Source organism: Myxine glutinosa, chromosome 3 (genome assembly GCF_964187855.1).
Source record: "Myxine glutinosa chromosome 3, kmMyxGlut1.1, whole genome shotgun sequence".
Lineage (NCBI taxonomy): Eukaryota > Metazoa > Chordata > Myxini > Myxiniformes > Myxinidae > Myxine > Myxine glutinosa.
In genome coordinates, this window is record NC_136263.1 from 60,922,607 (window position 1) to 60,943,482 (window position 20,876).

The 20,876-nt window shown below is 43.4% G+C and overlaps 1 protein-coding gene across 1 annotated transcript in view; it reads right to left on the reverse strand.

Annotated features, from left to right (window-relative positions):
• Nucleotides 1-20,876, reverse strand: part of LOC137416134 (zinc finger Y-chromosomal protein 1) — a 76,280-nt gene that overhangs the window by 869 nt on the left and 54,535 nt on the right. Inside the window, exons 11-12 of the mRNA XM_078774081.1 lie at nucleotides 6,349-6,513; nucleotides 5,741-5,815 (exon numbers count right to left, since the gene is read on the reverse strand). Coding sequence (XP_078630207.1) covers nucleotides 5,741-5,815; nucleotides 6,349-6,513 — 240 coding nt within the window. The remainder of the gene's footprint in view (nucleotides 1-5,740; nucleotides 5,816-6,348; nucleotides 6,514-20,876) is intronic.

The window sequence follows — 20,876 nt, forward strand, 5'->3', positions numbered from 1 at the left end:
ACCCCAGGATGGAGGTATTTGTTTATACAGTGCCCTGCCAGAATAAAATGAATGCCCTTGACTATAAACAAACTTTATTATAACAATATGTGATATGAACAAAATAGAATGTGCTCCATATATTATTGTTTGTAAGCATGTCCTTTGGCATCACCCATTGCGAGAGCACATGAAGTAAGCGAATCTAGAATACTCTGTATAAGGGCCTGATCCATATTTTGCCAAATGTGCAGTAGATTTTGTTGCACAGCTCTTGCATATTACTTCGCAGAGATGGGCTTTTCTGCTGCTCCAGATCCTTATGTTCCCAGACATGTCCGATAGCATTTATGTAAACAATCTGTGGTACTCAGGCAAGCAGACAATCCATTCTGGCTCTTCTTGGCAGCTGTGGTTCTAGAATCTAGACGTATGGGCATATAGCACGATCCTAATGGTGTAAATGTATTCCATACTATAAAATACCTTTCTGGAATAGTGGAAATGTTTATAGTATAGAGAGTGATACAGGGACCTAGGCCTCCTACGAGTAACAACATGAGCAAGGACACCATGAGGAAGCGTGGGACAGCAGAGGTGATGCCTCTTACGAGTCAATAGCTCATAGGTCAACAGTTACAGGGTGTTTCATAAAAAAACAAAACTCTATTGAAGTTATGTGAAAAAAAATTATTAATGCTAATTATTTTCTATTGCAATTTTGTATGAAGCATTGTTTGTATGAAAAACTGCAAGCCATACTGTTAATTTCGAAGATGGCATGGCCAATTGAACAAAGGATCTTTATTGTGGAGTCTTACTTTGCCACAAAGTCATTTCAACAGACTCAAACACGATTCAGAAAGAAGTTTGAGACCAGATTAGCACCAGATAAGTCTGCTATTTTTCAATTGATAGAGGTTTAAGTCCCACGAGACAGCACAAAATCTTAATTGCTCAAAGTCTGGTCGCCCGAGGACTGCAATATCACAAGAAAACATTGAAGCGGTCCATGAAGCAGTTTTGAGGAGCCCCAGGAAATCGCTGCGTAGTCGATCTCAATAATTGAACTTATCTTTATCAAGTACATGTACACAAAAAATTCTGAAGCAGAAACTAAAAATGTAACCGTATTTCACACAAGTGAAGCAAAAACGAACAGACAATGATAAACAACTCAGTGTGACGATTTGTGAATGGTTTGAGGAAAAAATGTGTCAGGCTCCAACTTTTCTGAGTAATGTGTGTTTTTCTGACGAGGCCCACCTTCTTTTAAGTGGTCATGTTAACTCTAAAATCAATGTGTTTTGGGGTTCTAGTTCTCCTGATGAGATTAGTGAAAGGCTGTTACACAGGCAGAAATGCACTGCATGGGTTGCTATAAGCAAATCTTGCATCAATGGGCCTTTCTGGTTTCAAGAGGAAGAAGCGAAATCTGTAACCATAATCACCAAACGGTACTTGAAAGTTATACAGAAGTTCTGGGTTGCATTAGTGAGGAAGCTCAACATCGACAGGGCTGTGCAATGGTTTCAGCAAGTTGAGGCCACACCTCACACTTCCAACAGATCGATACAGTGGCTACAACAGAAATTCAGTGATCGAATCATCTCTAGGACAGATGTTAAATGGGCGCCCCATTCTCCGGATCTCAACCCAACCGACTTCTATATATGGGGTTACCTAAAGGATAGAGTGTCCCAGGGGAGACCTCAGACTATTGACGGCCTCAAAAATGCAATTGCCACCAACATCAAAGCTATTCCGGTTCAGGAATGCAGCAGAGTTACCGACAATTTCACCAGGAGGATCCATTCGTGCCTGCTGCAGCAGGGCATCCATGTAGAACACGTTTTGGGAACTGTCTTCTGAAATCGCGAGTTATAATTTTTGTGTTTTACTTTGTTCTACATTTTACAAAGATTATTATGTATAAGTTTCATGCTGTTTCAATGGAAAATTTAAAAAAAAGTATAAAAAAACTTTGGGTTGCATTTTTTATGAAACACCCTGTGTATTTCTCCTTCCCTCTCCATGTATTTAACCACTTTCCCTGCCAATTTTGCTTCTTTTTTTTTTTTTTTGCTTTCCTCCTACTTTCTCTCCATATTGAACACTTCCACTCCCCTCCCCCTCTTCATTTGTGGAGACCAAATCTCCATGTATTTAACCACCATTTGTGAAGACCAAATCTAAGGTAATGTTTTCCGTTTGTCTCACCTTCATATGAGCTCCATGCAGACTTATTTTGCACCGGGAGAAAAAGAGATTGGGCTATTTTATTTAATGTTGTCTCTCATCTATGTTCAGAAGTTGGGCTGCCTGATCAAGATTGGGTCAAATAGGCTTCAGTAAAGCATCAAGAAGATTCTTATTGGCTCAGATTAAGTCCTAATAAAGCAAAGCCATAAATACATTGCATGAACTCAGTGGAAAGGCATCAACAGCAGCGTGGTGGGACACAACAGAGGTACACCTGGAGGAAGAATGGCCAAGAGGAAGAAACACCAAAAAAAAAAAAAAAGGTGAGCCCAGGAATGGGCGTTTTACATTTGCAGTAAAAAATAGCACAGGAATGCAACATGGCAATGATAGGCCAAAAGGCCGAATAATTTCCATCTTTAAGGTTGTACGGGATCGAACAACCATACGTTACACACCATGTAGACCCACAGAGACTGAGGACCCTTTGTATATTAATTTCAATTCTGCACAAGGAAAATAAATATTAAAATGGAATTTGTTTGATTGCAGAGAAAGCTCCACTCCTCTCCACACTGAGGGGGGCACCAAACATATGACACCTGATTTCCTAAAGCACCATTATTTCATATTTTTACATCAATTTGATTAGGAATTGAGGCTTTTATTGTGACGGAGACCTTCAGTGTGTGAAAATAATGCGGTACAGCTATTTTTGTAGAAATTCGGCCAGTGGTTTGGTAAATCACAAGGAACAAACTCAATATAGTCGTGGCCAAAAATATTGGCACCCTTATACCTTTTTCAAATAATTCAGCATTTTTTCCAGAAAATTATTGAAATTAAAGGATATTTTGGTATCCACATATGTATTTCTTTGGTTTGCAGTGGAACAAAAAAAAAAAAGGCTGAAGAAATTACTAAATCTTAGCGTATTCCACACAGAAATCCTAAAATGGCCCAGACAATATTATTGGCACCTTTTAGAAGTTGTTGGAAATAATTCGATTTCAAGCAGGTGATTCTCCTTTACTTTGGAATTGAACTCACATGTGGTGCGTTGCAGGTGCCTGTAATAAAAAAAATCACTCATTCAACCAGTTTGAATAGAGAAAGGAGTCATTCTGCAGTTTTGTGTCACTGTGTGCACCGCAATGAGCATGGAGGAAATAAATAAAACCAGAGAATTGTCTGAGGAGGTCAGACACAAGATTGTAGCCAAGCATGGACAATCTCAAGGCTACAAGTCCATCTCCAGAGAGCTTGATGTTCCTGTGTTCACCGTACACAATGTTAGCAGGAAGTTTAAGGCCCATGGCACTGTTGCCAACCTCCCTGGATGTGGCCGCAAGAGAAACTTGATCGAAGATTGCAGCGAAGGATTGTTTGAATGGTGGAGAAAACACATCAATCAACTGCCAAACAGATTCAAGCTAATCTTCAGAAACAAGGTACGACAGTTTCAACTCGCACCATCCGTTGCCAACTCAATGAAAGAGGATTCTATGGTAGGAGACCCAGGAGGACCCCACTGCTGAGACAGAGACATAAGAAAGACCGACAGGAGTTTGCCAAAACACACCTGAACAAATCAAAATCCTTTTGGGAGAATGTCCTGTGGACAGATGAGACCAAATGAGAGCTTTTTGGTAAAGCAGATCATCTCTATGTTTACAGAAAACAATATGAAGCCTTCAAAGAAAAGAACACCTTCTCCACAGTCAAACATGGAGGAGGTTCAGTGATGTTTTGGGATTGCTGTGCTGCCTCTGGGTGCCTTGAATGTGTGCATGGCATCATGAAATCAGGAGATTACAAAGGTATTTTGGAGTGCAATGTTCAACCCAGTGTCAGAAAGATGGGTCTCTGTCGAAGGTCATGGGTCTTGCAGCAGGACAATGACCCCAAACACACTTCAAAAAGCCCCCAGGAATGGTTCAAGACAAAACGCTGGACTGTTCTGAAGTGTCCAGCAATGAGTCCAGATCTAAATCCCATTGAACACCTGTGGGGAGATCTGAAAACAGCAGTTGGGAGAAGGCACCCTTCAGATCTGGGAGAACTGGAGCAGTTTGCACAAGGAGAGTGGGCCAAACTGCCAGTAGAGAGGTAGAGGAAGCTCATTCATGGCTATAGGAAGCACTTGACAAGTTATTTTGACCAAAGGCCGTGCTACCAAATATTAAGTTCAGGGTGTCAATAATTTTGTCAATGCCATTTTAGTCAGGTTCACTATGTTTTTTCGTTCAAAATCATGGTAGATTAGCAAACCTATACATTTTTGGAAACGTTCTTTCATGGAAAATCTGAAAATCAATGTTTACATTTGCCAATTCCGACCAATTCGATTCGACCAATTAGACCAATCGACCAATTCCATTTGACCAATTCGACCATTCGACCAATCGCTTCGATCGACCATTCGACCAATTCGATCGATTCGATTCGATTCATCGAATTCGATTCGATCGACCATTCGACCAATTCGATTTGCCAATCAATTTGACCGACCTTTGCTTGTGTGGAACGGACTGTGAAAACGATGCGGACTATATTGTCGGATACGACACACAGGACAGTGATGACGAACTCTAAATGGCATATTCTGTAATCGTGTATGTTTGATGCCATTGACTGCCTGTGTATATTTTGTCATTGACTGCCTGTGTAGATGTGAAGTTATAGTGACTGCATGTGTATATATGATTTTGCTGACTGCCTGTGTATGTTTGGTGATATGAATTATTGTGACACATTTTGATGTTATTAACTGCCTGTACAAAATGATAACATGTATTTGATTATGCAACTTATCGCGAATATAAAGACAGTATTTTGCAATTCAAAACCTTTGATTCGTGTCTTACCATTCCCCATAGCACTAATTTGATACTTTCATTGGATTCCTTGTCCCTGAAAATATAGGTTTAGTATATTTTTAAAAGTTTTTAGGGTAATTAGAGGCAGAAATAGAACAAAATATGTATTTTACAGTGGCCATTTTGAAAATCCAAAATGGCCGCCATACAGGTATCTCTCCAAATGTAAACATTGATTTTTAGTTTCCTTATGCTATAACCTTTCCAAAAATGTATAGGTTTGCTAATCTACCATGATTTTTAACGAAATATAATTTATTGACATGGTGAACCTGACTATTTCTTTTTATTTTCTGATTTGAAAGGATATATTAAGTTCTGAATCAAAAAGAAAGTTTCTGTCATATTTAAGTGAAATATAGAATTGTGGAGACGAAATACTTTTGTCAATTTCAACATATTTTTCGAGAAAATTGTGGGTTATTTTTAAAAAGTGCAAGGGTGCCAATATTTTTGGCCATGACTGTATTCGTATAGTACATAGATTACTGTGTTAGATCTTAGTTTTGGAATCATAACTTGTTGCAGCATCCTTTTCCCACCATTTCAACTAATTTTCATGGAAGCAAAAAGACACAAGAACTTTTCAACTGTAATAATCTGCAGGGTGGTCTTGGCTCAGCCCTCATATTCAGGCATGGACTCGACTCGTTTGGGCACAGCGAGAGAGTATCAAGTACCTTTTTCCCCGAATGATACTTCATATGTTTCTTCAATTCCGTCTGCAGTTTGAAGCTTTTTTTACATCTCCGACACTGTGAACAGACACATCCATCATGTTTAGGGATTCATAGCTTGATGCCAAAATAACAGCTAAAGTTAGCAATTTTGCAGAAGTTAATTGAACAGACTAAGGGGTGAATGGCAAATTTCTCCTTTTGAAAAATGACATGATTCAAGTTGTAAAATAAAACTGTCTGCACGATTTCACAAGCACCAACTGGTGCATTATTAAATTTATCCAAACTACCCAGATTAGATCTCTTTCATCACTCATGCGAGGAACCTTACAATGCAAGACTTGGAGCCCAAAACAGAAAGCAGTTCAAAATAAAGGCTAATCCCCAGGAGGTGAAACAAGTATCCTCATATTAAACTTGTGTAAGAAATCACTTCTCCAAACAACATCAAAGTAAACAAAGTCATCATTAAAAAATGTTGTATATAAGACACCATCTCAAAAACAAATTCTACAACCTTTTCAAAAGGGAACTTTGCCTGAAAAATCAATATGATAAATGCTTTTTTATGGGCATGGCCTTAAGTACAGAACGCAAGAAAAAGGAACCTGATGAGGGAGCTCGTGAGTATGCGAGGACAGGACGTGTCGTGAAAGAGCGAAGGGGTCGGTCGAATGGAAGTCACAGTGACGGCAGTTATGTGACCGGCGTCCCCTGTGTGTGCCCATGTGCTTAGTGAGCTCGGAGGGACGATGGAATCCTTTGTCGCACACCTGCACAGCACACATTCCCACACCAATGTTGCTTACGCATAAAACCACACTTCACCAATACAAGGTTCCATGAGATAGGAATCCCAGTAATAAGATCTGCAATGCAATCAGTAAGTTGTAAAAAAACAAACACTCCGACTGATGAAGTGTTCAAACACAACCCTTAACCAGCTTGCTCTCCAAGTATGTGCAAACCTGAGCTTTATCATGTCTTTATCACTGCATCATTAATGATGTCATACCCATTAAAAGGACACTCCTCTTCACTTTGCAAGTCGTTTATCTTGCTTAACTTTGCCTCGACTCTCGTTTTATCCCTGCCCTGCCCAGTTGGCATACTGGTGATGTGTTGATGGGATTATCGTCCCTCAAACCTCTCATACTAGATGTGGGTTCAAATGTAGGAATTATTTGTTCAAGTAAATCTGCAAATGGACCGGACAATCTCTCTGACTCTGAAAAATCCCGTGCATCTATTTAGTGACCCCCTCCACCCTCTGCCATGACATCCATCAGACAGTCAGCAACCTCTTCCCTTTCTTCTGACATTAACAAAATCACAAAATGGTCAAACACTTGGAATATATATGCATATAAGAGTGAGGTGTGTGTGTGTGTGTGTGTGTGTGTGTGTGTGTGTGTGTGTGTGTGTGTGTGTGTGTGTGCGCACGTAGCCTTCCCTTTTATTTCTATACAATTCCAAAACCCCTTGATCTCCACCAAATCTTGCATATGTACTTGGGGTACCCAGGTTCAGGTCATAGGCACAAAAAATCCACCTCCCCACAAGGAAAGTCCATGCATTGTATATGTATGTGTGCATAAGTCTTAAAAATCATATAATAAAATGCTGGGGCAATCACCAAATTTTGCAAACGTGCTGGGGATACCCAGGGTCAGATCATGCACACAAACCTCCCCCTGTTCAACCTCCGCAGGGAAATTATATGCATGTGTGGCCTCAAACCTTTTATATGGATAACGGTAGGGATAATTATATTACAAGAGATGCACCAAATCGGACATTAAAAAACTCTTCTTCATCCGACTCGCATTCAGTTTTCATATCTGCCATAAATCAATGCAAACATGTTATTCGTGAGGCTAAGCATTCCATTATCCAAAATAAATGTGACAACACCTCTCATCTTCTTCCACGAATAGATCTTTCTGGTTGTTAGCTAAAACGATCTCCAACAGAGTCCGTCGCTCTACTTTTCCATCGCTTTTTCGTTCCGATGATACTATCAGTTTCTCCATCTGATAAAGCAACTCTTTTTGATCTCCTTTCTCTTCTAATTGCATACATGATGACTAACATTCCATCTCCCCCTGAAGCACCCCTTAGCAATCATATGCCCCTCCTATAATCTATTTTCATTAAGTCAAAAAAGTACTCTTCTCTCTGGACACATGCAAAGCATACGGACAAGATGGCATTCCTCCTTGTGTCTTGAAGGAGTGTGCTTCAGAACTTGCTCCTGTGCTTGCTCGTTTGTTTCGTTTTTGTTTAAAAACCGAAACTTTTCCTCTTTCCTGGAAACATGCCTTATTTTCCTTTCCTGGAAACAGGCCTATTTTAAAGAAGGGTGATTGTTCAAACCCTTCCAACTACCACCCTATTGCTCTGACTTATACTATTTCCAAAGTCTTTAAATGTCTTCTCAATTCCCATTTCCTCAAGCATCTTTAATCTCACAGTCTTCGATCTGACCATCAATATGGTGATATCTTTTCTTACATTACAAATGTCTGGGCCTCTTATATGAGAGACTTTGGGGAATCCTTTGTTGTAGGCCTTGATATCTCAAAAGCCTTTGACAGAGTTTGGCATCAGGGTCTGATATCCAAGCTTCCCTCCTTCACTCTGCTCTCTCATATCGAGCTTTCTCTCCGACTGCTTTATCTCCGTAATTGTTGGTGGTTCAACACCTCCCTCCTTCCCTATCAACAGCGGTGTCCATCAGGGTTCCTTCCTGTCTCCAACACTCTTCCTTCTTTTTATCAATGACCTTCTTTCTTCCAGAAATAACCAAATGCACTCATATGCTGATGACTCGACATTACATTCCTCCATGTTTATCCCATCTGCCCCATCTTCCCTCACTCGATCTACATCTCGGTTGATCACAGCCACCTCTTTACATTTGGATTTGGACAAGATTTCCCAGTGGGGCAAATGTAATGAGGTTAAGCTTAATGCTTCTAAAACTCAATTTCTTCCCATCTCTCTCTCAAACTCCTATCTCTCCAATCTCCTTTGAAAGCTCCACAATTACACCATGTGATATACTAAACCTACTAGGTATTACCCGAACATCAAATTTATCTTGCAATCCACACATTACACAAATAGCTAAGTCTGCCTCGAAGAAACTAGGCGTCCTGTTCAGATGTCGAAGATTCTTCACCTCTCAACAGTTACTTCAACTATATAAAGGATTTATTCGCCCTTGTACAGAGTACTGCTCTCACATTTGGGGAGGTTCCAGCTCCACATACTTACTGGAGAGAATTTAATCCAAAGTCATCCGACTCATCAACTCTCCCAATCTGACCTAAAAACTCGACCCACTTGAAATATGCCACAAAGTTGGCACTCTTTCTCTTCTCTACACATATTGCTTCGGCTTATGCTCCCAAGAACTTGCTGCTTGTGTACCTTCACCATTAGCGAGACCACGGAATACTCGACAAGCCACTACATCACATGATTATTGTGTGGCCACTGGCAACTCAAGGGTGGGCTGTTATGATGTTTGCTTCTTCCCCAACACTGCCAAACTATGGAACTCTTTACCTTCCCATGTATTTCCAAACACTTACAACCTTCACTTTTTCAAAAAGCAGATATTTTACCTCCTCAAAAACTCTGAGACGATTCCTTCTTTCTTCACTTTTCTATCAATGCAGCTCTTTTAATTAAGGCCTGTACTCAATGAGGACAATATAGACCGTGACTGGAGCCTTCAGCATAAAAAATTGAAAAAACAAGGAAATGAAGCCATTTGGCCCATCATTGCCGTTTTGCCCTCTCAAGGGTATTACTACAGCTTTAACCATCAATCTTCTTCGTTGTTTACTAAAGTCTAAATAATTTCGACAAAACAATTAAAAGTGAAATACAGGAATATCTAATTTACATAGGTATTCAACCCCTTGAGTGAATACTTCGAAGAAGTGCTTTGGACAGCGACTACAGCTCCAGGTTTTCTTGGGTATGGCTATATCAGTTTTGCACATCTGGATTTGGGGAGTTTCTCCCATTTGATTTGCTCAAGCTCTGTCAAGTTGGTTGGGGAGCGTTGGTGAACAGCAATCTTCAAGTCTTTCCACAGATTATGAGTGGGTTTTAAGTCTGGGTTGTGGCTGGGCCACTCAATGACTTTCATGTTTTTGAACTGAAGCCAATCAAATGTTGCTTTGGCTGTATGCTTGGGGTCATTCTCCTGTTGGAATGTAAATCTTCGCCGTAGTCAAAGTTATTTTGCTCTCTGAAAAAGGTTCTCCTTAAGGATTTGCCTGCACTTGGCTCCATTCATTGTTCCCTCTATCCTTACAAGTCTCCCAGTCACTGCTGCTAAAAAGCAGCCCCATAGCATGTTGCTGCCACCACCATGCTTTACGATAGAATGTTGTTAGATGAGTGATGAGCTGTACTCGGTTTCAGCCAGACCTGGCACTTTGCATTTAGGCCAAAGAGTTCAATTCGTTTCATCAGACCACAAACTCTCATGCTTTTTCACGTGCCTCATGCGCTCAGTCTTTCACATGCCTTTTTGCAAACTCCAGGCATGCTGTCATGTGCCTTTTCTCAGGAATTGCTTCTCTTTGGCTACGTTCTCATAAAGTCTAGATTTGAGAAGTGCTGCGGAGAGTGCTGTCCTTCCGGCCCATCTCAGCCAAGAAACTGTAGTTTTGTCAGAGTGGTCATTGGCTTATTCGGCAAGGTCCTTCTTGCCCGGTTGCTCAGTTTGGTCGGACTGCCAGCTCTAAGAAGTCTGGCTAATTCCATATTTTTTCCATTTCCTAATGATGGAGCTCACTGTGCTCTTGGGAACTTTCAACACTCTATAAATTGTTTTATACCCTTCCCCCGCTCTATGCTTTCTCACAATTATGTCTCGGAGTTCTACGGACAGTTCCTTGGACTTCATGGTGGAATTTCTGCTCTGACATGCATTATCAACTGCGGGACCTTATATATAAAGGTGTGTTTCTTTCTATTTAAAAAAAAAAAAAATCTAAATCATACATATATATATATATATATATATATATATATATATATATATACATATACATACATATATATATTTCCAGTTCTTTGAGCTTTGTTGGCTGTTTTGGGACTCTGCCAAATTCCTCAAAGATAAGTACTCCTGGTAGTTTTGTCAAGTTTTTATTGTTTATTTTTCTGTCTCTGTGTTTATTGCATGCTTCTAGCTCGGTCTTTTGTTTTAAATCTTGTGCAAATTTGTAAGTATTCGTCGGACTTTTCGTGCCGGGTTTTTGAGGCCTACGTTTTCCGAGTTTGAGTCCACAATTTTTATTGTCTTTTATCCCTACTACCTTCAGCCTTTTTGTTTTCTCCCCAGTTCCATTATTCTCCTTCAAATTGCCCCAACTTTAACCCCTGCTTAGTGTCAAAAAAAAAATCAATTTTCTTTTCACCTCCCACTACCAATCTTCTTCCCCCACTTCTACTTCCTCTTCCGGCCTCTCAATTTTTGCCGTTTTTCACTCTGCATTCCCACTCTGATCGTGAAGGTATTCACGAACAAACTCAAAATTATTTTCTTCAAGCTTTTGCCTTGCTCTTCTCTCCTCTTCTTCTTCTTATTCTTCAACCTAACCCTCAATAATAATAGTAATTACAAAAAATTACTCATAAAAAAGGCAATTGCTCCCGCCGTACCTACAAAATGCTTATATACACCTCGATGTCTTACCCATTGTTGTGACGTCTTCACAATGCCATTTAAAATGTTTCAATTTCCTTTTTCTCCCGTGTTGAATTCTCTATTCTACAGGGTCCGGCTGGGAGGTGTGACGATTTTCAGAAAACTCGTACAGTTATTTTTAGTCAAATTTCAAAAAAAAAAATTTTAAAGACTACATATATAATGCCATTTAATACACTGTAACAAAGACATTTTAAAAAATGTAATTCATGTTTGAATTGGGTATAACAATGCAAGTGGGGGGTCCAGCGCATGCGTGATGGCTGTTGGTTACTCGTTGTTAGGGGCCATTTCAGTAGCCATGGAGCTGTGGACGATTGAACATCGCGTCTTTGTTGTTGAGACGTTTATTCAAACGGGTAGTTCGGTGGTGCTTACACAGCGCAGATTTCGTACTCACTTCAATGTTGGTCGACGTGGCGCCGTTCCGTCTTGAAACACAATATTGAAGTGGGTAAAAAACTTCAGGACAACTGGATCTGTGAGGCCGGGAGCAGCTCGGGGAGGTGATCGAATCGTTAGGACCCCGGAAAACATCGAAAGGGTTCGACAAGCTGTGGAGGCCAGCCCTCGTCGGTCAGCGGTACGGCACGCTCGCGCTCTACGGATGTCAGACAGATCAGTTCGTCGAATTTTGCACTTTGACCTTCATTATCACGCGTACAAAATCATGGTGGTTCAAGAACTGCAGCAGAATGATTTCGTACGGCGGTTTACGTTCGCAGAAAGAATGCTGGAACTGCTGAGGGATGCTGCTGTGCTGAGAAATGCTGGAACTTTTCTGCACGTCTGCAAGAATGCTTGGACAAGAACGGCCGCCATTTAGATGATGTCATTTTTCAAACATGAATTACATTTTTTAAATGTCTGTTACAGTGTATTACATGGCATTATATATGTAGTCTTTAAAAAAAATAAAAATTGAAATTCGACTAAAAATAACTGTGTACGAGTTTTCTGAAAATCGTCACACCTCCCTGTATTATAATTCGCTCTTGTTTTTCCTCTTCAAAATTTTGTTTTCAAATAAATCCTTCAACCATACCAACACATACAGCTCTTCCTTTCTACATTCTTGAAATTTGCCTTTATATCACCCCTCCTCTAACGTTTTCAACCATATATCCGACTTGGAAATTTCAAGAACCCCAACTTGCAATGTTTGTATTTAATTAATCGTTCATTTTGTCAAACACACCCACGTCCCACTCCATGTCCCCTCCCTCGACTTCCTCCGACCCCCATTCCATCACTACCTTCCCTCTACCCCTCCCCTTCAAAACTCACACCTCACCCCTCCCCTTGAAATTTCCCCCATCACCGCTCCCTTTCAATTCAAAACTTCTACATCACCCCTCCTCCACAAAGCTGCCTCCTCCCACTTCCTCTGTCTTCGAACTCATTCCTCCACCTCCTCCAATATTCTCCTTCGCTCTGCCCCCCTCAAGCTTCAACTCACTGTGCCTCATCCTATCACCATCTAGCCTTTTGTCCTCCTCATCCCATCACCATCTAGCCTTTTGTCCTCCTCATCCTCCCTTCTCCTAGCTCTTCTGCAATCTCCAACACACTCTAAACAGCTCCCCTTACCTCCCCCCTCTCCTCCCTCATCTTACCCTACCCCTCCCCTCTCGAGTATCCAATGCTCCCCATCCCTCTTCCTTGACGGTATGGACCTCAAACATCCGGGGCATTCACTCAAACCTGACTGATCTCTCCATACAAGTTGCTTTTGACAAACCAGACTTCATCTGCTAAACAGAAACTTTCCTCCTTCAAGACGTCTCAAACTCCTTCGTATCTCTCCCTGGTTACTTCCTCCTTCGGTATGATAGACCCGAGACATATCCTGGTGGTAGAGTTGCTGCTCTCTTTATCAAAAACTTTCTTCCTCACTCTCCCTACACTGCCCTCTCTCCACCACACCCCGAGGAGTACCTCTGGCTACAGCTTCCCCTCCTCTCGCACCTTTTGTTCATATGTTTGTTCATATGTGTGTTGTACCATCCACCAAATAGTGATGACTCCATTTACATCTCACCGTCTGACAACGAGGACCAACTTCTATCCACTCATCCCAACTTTCTCTTCCGCACATGTGGTGACTTCAATTGTCATCCTGCCAGCTGGCTGGGTGTGGGTTCCTCTCTCACCAGTCATGGCACCTCAGCAAAGGACTTCTGCGACTCATTGGAACTGACACAATCTGTCAATTTCCCGACCCGGATCTCAGTTAAAGGAGCATCTTCTCTTCTAGACTTGGTTATGACTAACTTCCCTGCAAATGTCTGCTGCTCTTCTTCTGCTTTTTTTTTTTTTTTTTTTTTTTTTTTTTTTTTTTTTTTTTTTTTTTTTTTTTTTTTTTTTTTTTTTTTTTTTTGGATACAATATCGAGGCTCGTGAAAGAGCGAACATTAATCACACAGAAAGACAAACCGACACATAAAACATATAACATAGGGAGCGGTAGACAAGATGGGGAGAGAGGGGGAAGGACACAAACACAACATTTGAGAGCAGGGACCGAGAGACATGGAGACATCGAGAGATCTGAGAGAGGGCGAGGGCTTTGGGGGGGGCGTGGGAAGGGGGCAGTGGGAGAGGTATAAAACATATGGACACTGCCAGGACTTCCAGGAAAGAAGTTGGAATTTCAAACAAGGTGGATCTGGGGTGAATTAGCGGGGGTAGAAAAGATCAAGGTTTTGGATGGGGGAAGATAAGAGATGGTGGTGAACAGCTGTTTTAAAGACCTGGAGGGAGGAGTGGGATTGAAGGGAGTGAGGGAGTTTGTTCCAGAGGCGGGAGAAAAGAGGAATGAAAGAGTGAAGGTGAGCGGAGAGCCGAGATTTCGGCAGTTTAACCATCAGAGGGTTGCTGGCAGATCTTGTGCGACCTGTAGGAATATTTGGGGGACAGAGCACAGAGAGAGCTGGGGGTGCAAGGCCGGAGAGGAGTCGGTAGAAGAAAGAAAGACCACCTACCTGCCTGCGGTGAGTGAGTGAAAGGCCCTCAGAGATAGCTTCATCGCGGGAGATTCCAATAATTCTGAAAGCTTTGGTTTCAACAGCGTGAAGCCGAGCTAGGTGTGAGGCAGGAGCACCGGCCCATAGGGGAGAACAGTATTCCATTGAGCTGCGGATGAAAGCCTTGTATGTGGTGAGGAGCTCAGGTGTGCCGAGGAAGGACTTCGCACGACGGAGGATGCCCAGTTGGCGACTGGCTTTGGAGGCCAGCTTGGAAATGTGGTTTTCCCAAGAAAGATCATGGCAGATAGTGAGACCCAAAATCTTGAGCGACAGAACTTCTTGGAGAGGATTGTTGAGAAAGTAGATGGGAGGGTTGTCCAGTCGATCTTTTCGGAGAGACATAGTAAGAGTGTGAGATTTGTCAGGATTGAAAGACATGTTCCACTTGTTTGACCAGTCTGTGATTTTGTCCAGGTCTTCAGAGAGTGAGGAGGCAGCAGACTGCCGATCTGAGGGAAGAGGAATGGAGCGGCAGAGAGTGGAGTCATCAGCAAAGAGATAGAGAGGATTTTCGAGAGAGTCAGAGAGATCATTGATGAAGACCAGAAAAAGCACGGGGCCCAGAACACTGCCTTGGGGAACTCCAGCCTGAACAGGAAGAGGAGATGAGAGAAACCCATTCAGGGCCACACGTTGACGACGACTAGAGAGGAAGTCCGCCAGCCATGCGTGGAGATTTCCATGGATACCAAAGGAGGAGAGTTTGGTGAGCAGAGCGGGGTGCCAGACCGTGTCGAAGGCACGTGATATGTCGAGGGAGACAGCTCTAATTTCCTGTTTGGCATTGAGGACCTCCATCCATTGTTGAGACAGCAGAAGCAGCATGTCCAGAGTAGAGTGACCTGGTCTGAAACCAAATTGATGATCAGAGATCAAGCCATTGGAGAAGAGGAAAGATTTCATATCAGAAGCAATGATGGATTCCATGACTTTGCTGATAATTGGGAGAAGGCTGATTGGTCTGTAGTTGCTAGGATCTGTTTTTGCACCTTTTTTGTGCAAAGCGGTGATGTTGGCTGATTTCCAAGCAGATGGCAGTTGACCTTGAGCAAAAGAGAGGGTGAAGAGAACAGAGAGAGGGTGAGATAGAGCAGCAGAGCAGGATTTTAGGACCCGTGGGCTGATGCCGTCGGGTCCAGTTGCAGAATCAGAGTCGAGGGTTGACAGAAACTTTTCCACCTTGTCAGGAGGAAAGGACACGGAGTCCAGGAGCAGCAGGGTACGACTGGGTATGGTGGGTACAGAGAGGGATGGGTTTGGGACACAAGATTTAGAGGCAAACACAGAGTTGAGGCATTCAGCTTTTTCACGTGCGGAGTCAGCTGTGTAGCCGTTTGAGGTAAGGGAGGGGATGGAGGGGGAACAAACACCAGAAACGGATTTGACCAGACGCCACCAGGATTTGGAAGAGGGAGACAGATAAGAGAGTTCGGTCTTGGGAACGGAGAGATATTGTTTCCTGGCTCTCCTGAGGGTGGACACACACTTGTTTCGGGCTTTGTGGAAGGAAATGAGATTTCCTTCCGTTGGATTTGCTTTCCAGGAGACGAAGGCAAGTTGTTTCTGGGCAACAGCCTCACCACAAGATTCCGTGTACCATGGACGGGACGAAGGGTATGACAACTGAAGACGAGATGGGATAAATCTGTGCATGAGAGAGAGCAATTTACTTTGGAAGAATTCCCAGGATGAGTTGATGTCAGAGGTGGTAGAGATGGGAGACCAGTCCAGATGATTGATGGCTGCTTGAAGACCGTGCCAGTTGGCCTGAGTGAAATGCCAGACTCGTCGACGCTGAGCAGGCTCCCTGAGGATGGTCAGAGAGATGTCCACTTTAACAAGGACATGATCAGATGTTCCGATCGGAGCAGAAGAAGAGCAGCAGACATTTTCAGGGAAGTTAGACATAACCAAGTCCAGAAGAGAAGATGTTCCGTTGACCGAGATCCGGGTCGGGAAATTGACAGATTGTGTCAGTCCCAGTGAGTCGCAGAAGTCCTTTGCTGAGGAGCCATGGCTGGTGAGAGAGGTACCCACACCCAGCCAACTGGCATGATGACAGTTGAAATCACCACATATGAGGAAGAGAGAGTTGGGATGAGTAGATAGAAGTTGGTCCATATCATCAGACAGCGAGATGTAGATGGAGTCATCACTGTTTGGTGGACGGTACAACACACATATGAACAAGAGGTGGGAGCGAAGGGGAAGCCGTAGCCAGAGGTATTCCTGGGGGTGAGGTGGAGAGAGTGCAGTGCAGGGCGAGTGAGGAAGAGAGTTTTTGATAAAGATAGCAACCCCGCCTCCAGGACGAGGCTCAGGTCTATCATACCGGAGGAGGGAGTAGCCCGGGAGAGATACTATGGAATCAGAGACATCATAAAGGAGGAAAGTTTCTGTTAAGCAGATCACGTCTGGTTTGACAGAAGCAACCTGTATGGAGAGATCGGTTAAGTTTGAACGAAGGCCCCGGATGTTTGAGGTCCATACCGTTAATGAAGAGGAAGGGGGAGCATCAGATACAGAACAGGGGGGAGGAGGGGTAGGGTAAGATGTGGAAGAGGTGGAAGAGGTAGGGAGAGCTGTTGAAGGTGTGTCAGAGATTTCAGAATAGCTCGGAGAAAGGGAAGGATGGGGCGGACAAAAAGTTTGATGGTGATTGGGTGAGCCACAATGAGGTGTTATTTGAGGAGGGGGAAGAGCGAGGCAGAAGGTTGGGGGAGATGGAGGTGAGAGTTTGAAGGGGGAAGAAGCGGGGAGGACGCTTTGAGGAGGGGGAGTGAGCGGGGGGAAATTGAGAAGCAATGAGGGTGGGGAGATTTGAAGGGGAGGGGTGAGGGGGGAGTTTGGGAGGGAAGGGACAAGGGGAGGGATTTGAAAGGGATGGGATATGGGGGAGATTTGGAGGGGAGGGGTGAGGCAGGAGTCTAGGAGGGGAGGGGCGAGGGGGCGTCTTGGCGGGGAGGGGTGAGGGGGTAGTTTAGGAGGGAGAAGGCAAGGGGGGAGATTTGAAAGGGATGGGTGATGGGGAAGATTTGGAGGGGAGGGGTGATGGGGTAGTTTAGGAGGGAGGGGGCAAGGGGGGAGATTTGAAAGGGATGGGTGATGGGGAAGATTTGGAGGGGAGGGGTGATGGGGAAGATTTGGAGGGGAGGGGTTATGGGGAAGATTTGGAGGGGAGGGGTGAGATTGGATTTTTGAAAGTGTACGATTTATGGGAAACGAACATTTATTGCAAAATGAGTTTCTTGTGACCTTCGAGTTAAAAATACGTTTAAGGACGCTGGATGGAGGATGGAGTGCAGGAGAGTTTAGGGAATGTAGAACAAAGGCACTATAGGAGATGGATATTTTTTTTGGGATGAATTGATTTGGTGAGCAAGTCGAAAGCAGCCTTTTAAAGAAGAAGAAGAAAAAGGTGTTATAAAATATGACGGAATACATAACTTGAGGGGAAAGTGTAAACATTGAAGGTTAATGAGTGAAAACTATCTGGGGAAATGGGGGAGAAACACGTGGTCAAAGAACGAACGAACGAATAAGAATGAATAAACGAATGAGAACAGAGAAGGAAAAAATTTTTTTTTTTTTTTTTTTTTTGAGTTGAGATTTACACAAGGAAGTAGGCTATGGGTGAAAAGACTGGGAATACAGAGAACGAAAGTTATTGGATCACAAACGACGGACCACTGAGAGAAAAACAAAGCCTCAAGGTTGTACAGTGCACACTGTACAAGGCCTTGCTCGCGACACGGCAAACAGACGATCAATTTATGAAAGATAAACACCGAGAAACAACCAAAGTTGCACACAATAACTTCACACACCGAAAGATAAATACAGTTTCGACAAAATACAATTGTGAACAGACTTAACTTCGAAAAACGTGGAGACCGTGTGGAGCAACTGCTCCAATTGGTTCTTCTCATCATGTGCTTGTTAAAGTGGATATCTCTCTGGCCATTCTCAGAGAGCCTCCACAGCGTCGACGAGTCTGGCATTTCACTCAGGCCGACTGGCACGGTCTTCAAGCAGCCATCAATCATCTGGACTGGTTTCCCATCTCTACTACCTCTGACATCAACTCATCCTGGGAATTCTTCCAAAATAAACTGCTCTCTCTCTCATGCACAGATTTATCCCATCTCGTCTTCAGTTGTCATGCCCTTCCTCCCATCCATGGCATACTTAATCTTGTGGTGAGGCAGTTGCCCTGAAACAAATTTCTTCACCTCGTGGAAGGCAAATCCAACTGACAGCAATCTCAGTTCTTTCCACAAAGCTTGGAACAAGTGTGTGTCTACCCTCAAGAGAGCCAGGAAACTATCTCTCTACTCTCAAAGCTGAACTCTTAAACCTGTCTCCCTCCTCCAAATCCTGGTGGCGTCTGGTCAAATCTGTTTCTGGGGTTTGTTCCCCTTCCATCCCCTCCCTTACCTCAAACGTCTACACAGCTGAAACTGCATGTGAAAAGCCAAATGCCTCAACACAGTGTTTGCCTAAAAATCATACCCAGCTGCTCCTGGACTCTGAGTCGTTCTCTCCTGACAAGGTAGCGAAGTTTCTGTCAAACCTCGACTCAGATTCTGCAACTGGACCAGATGGCATCAGCCCACGGGTCCTAAAATCCTGCTCTGCCGCTCTAGCTCAACCTCTCTCTGTTCTCTTCACCCTCACTTTTGCTCAAGGTCATCTACCATCTGCTTGGAAATCAGCCAACATTACCGCTTTACTCAAAACCGGTGCAAAAACAGATCCCAGCAATGACAGACCAATCAGCTTGCTCCCAATAATCAGCAAGGTCATGGAATCCATCATGGCTTCTGATATTAAATCCTTCCTCATCTGATATTAAATCCTCTGACATTAAATCGCAATGGTCTGATCTCAGATCATCCGTTTGGATTCAGACAAGATCTCTCGACTCTGGACATGCTGCTTCTGCTGTCTCAACAATAGATGGAGGTCCTCAATGCCAAACAGGAAATCAGAGCCGTCTCCCTTGACATATCATGTGCCTTCAATACGGTCTAGCACCCCACTCTGCTCACCAACCTCTCCTCCTATGGTATCCTTGCAAATCTCCAAGCATGGCTCGTGGATTTCCTCTCACGTTATAGTCAATATGTGGCTCTAAATGGAATTCTCTCATCTCCCCTTCCTGTCCAGGCTGGAATTTTTCAAAGCAGTGTTCTGGGCCCTGTGCTTTTTCTGGTCTTCATTAATGATCTCTCCGACTCTCTGGAAAATCCTCTCTATCTTTTTGCTGATGACTCCACCCTCTGCCGCTTCATATCTCAACCCTCAGATCGGCAGGCAGCAGTCTCTTCACTCTCTGCAGACCTGGATAAAATCACAAACTGGTCAAACAAGTGGAACATATTTTTCAATACTGACAAATCTCACACTCTCACTATGTCTCTCAGAAAAGACACCGTTTAGAAAACCCTCCGCCGTGCGAAGTCCTTCCTTGGCACTACTGAGCTTCTCACCACATACAAAGCTTTTATCCGCAGCTTGATGGAGTACTGCTCTCCCCTCTGGGCTGGTGCTCCTGCCTCACACCAAGCTCGGCTTCACGATGGAGAAAACAAGGCTTTTATATTCCTTGGTATCTCCCAAGGTGAAGCTGATTCTGAGGGCCTTTCTCTCCCTCACCGCAGGCAGGAAGCTGGTCTTTCTGTCTTCTACAGACTCCTCTCCGGCCTTGCTCCCCTTGCTCTGCCTGTGCTATGTCTCCCAAGGATTCCTGCAGGACGCATAAGGTCTGCCAGCTACCCTCTTCTGGCGAAACTGCCAAAATCAAGACTCTCTGCTCACCTTCACTCCTTCATTCCTCTTTTCTCCCACCTCTGGAACAAACTCCCACCCTCTCTTCAATTCCATTCCTCCCTCTAGTTCTTCTAAAACAGCTGTTCACCACCATCTCTTATCTTATCTTCCCCCATCCAAAACCTTGATCTTTTCTGCCCCATTAATACACCCCAAATCTACCTTTTCAAATTCCGTTTTCTTTCCTGAAAGTCCTAGTAGTGTCCATTTGTTTTATACCGTGTACCCCGCCCCAGCCCTCTCCCTTCCACAGATCTCCAGATGTCCCTTTTCTCTACTGTTGTTATGCTTCCCTCTCTCTCCCCCTCTTGTCTCCCGCTTCCTTTATTATATGTTTTATGTGCGTTTCTGTTTCTGTTTTTACGTGTTTTATTTGTTAGCTCTTACACGAGCTTCAACTTTGTACACAAATATATATATACTAGCGGGGTCACCCGTGGGAATCCCACGGGCATGGATGTGTGTGACATTTCGACATATTGAGTTCGATGCTGCACCTGCACATTCAGTTATATAAAATGGTTTAAAAAACTTTCTT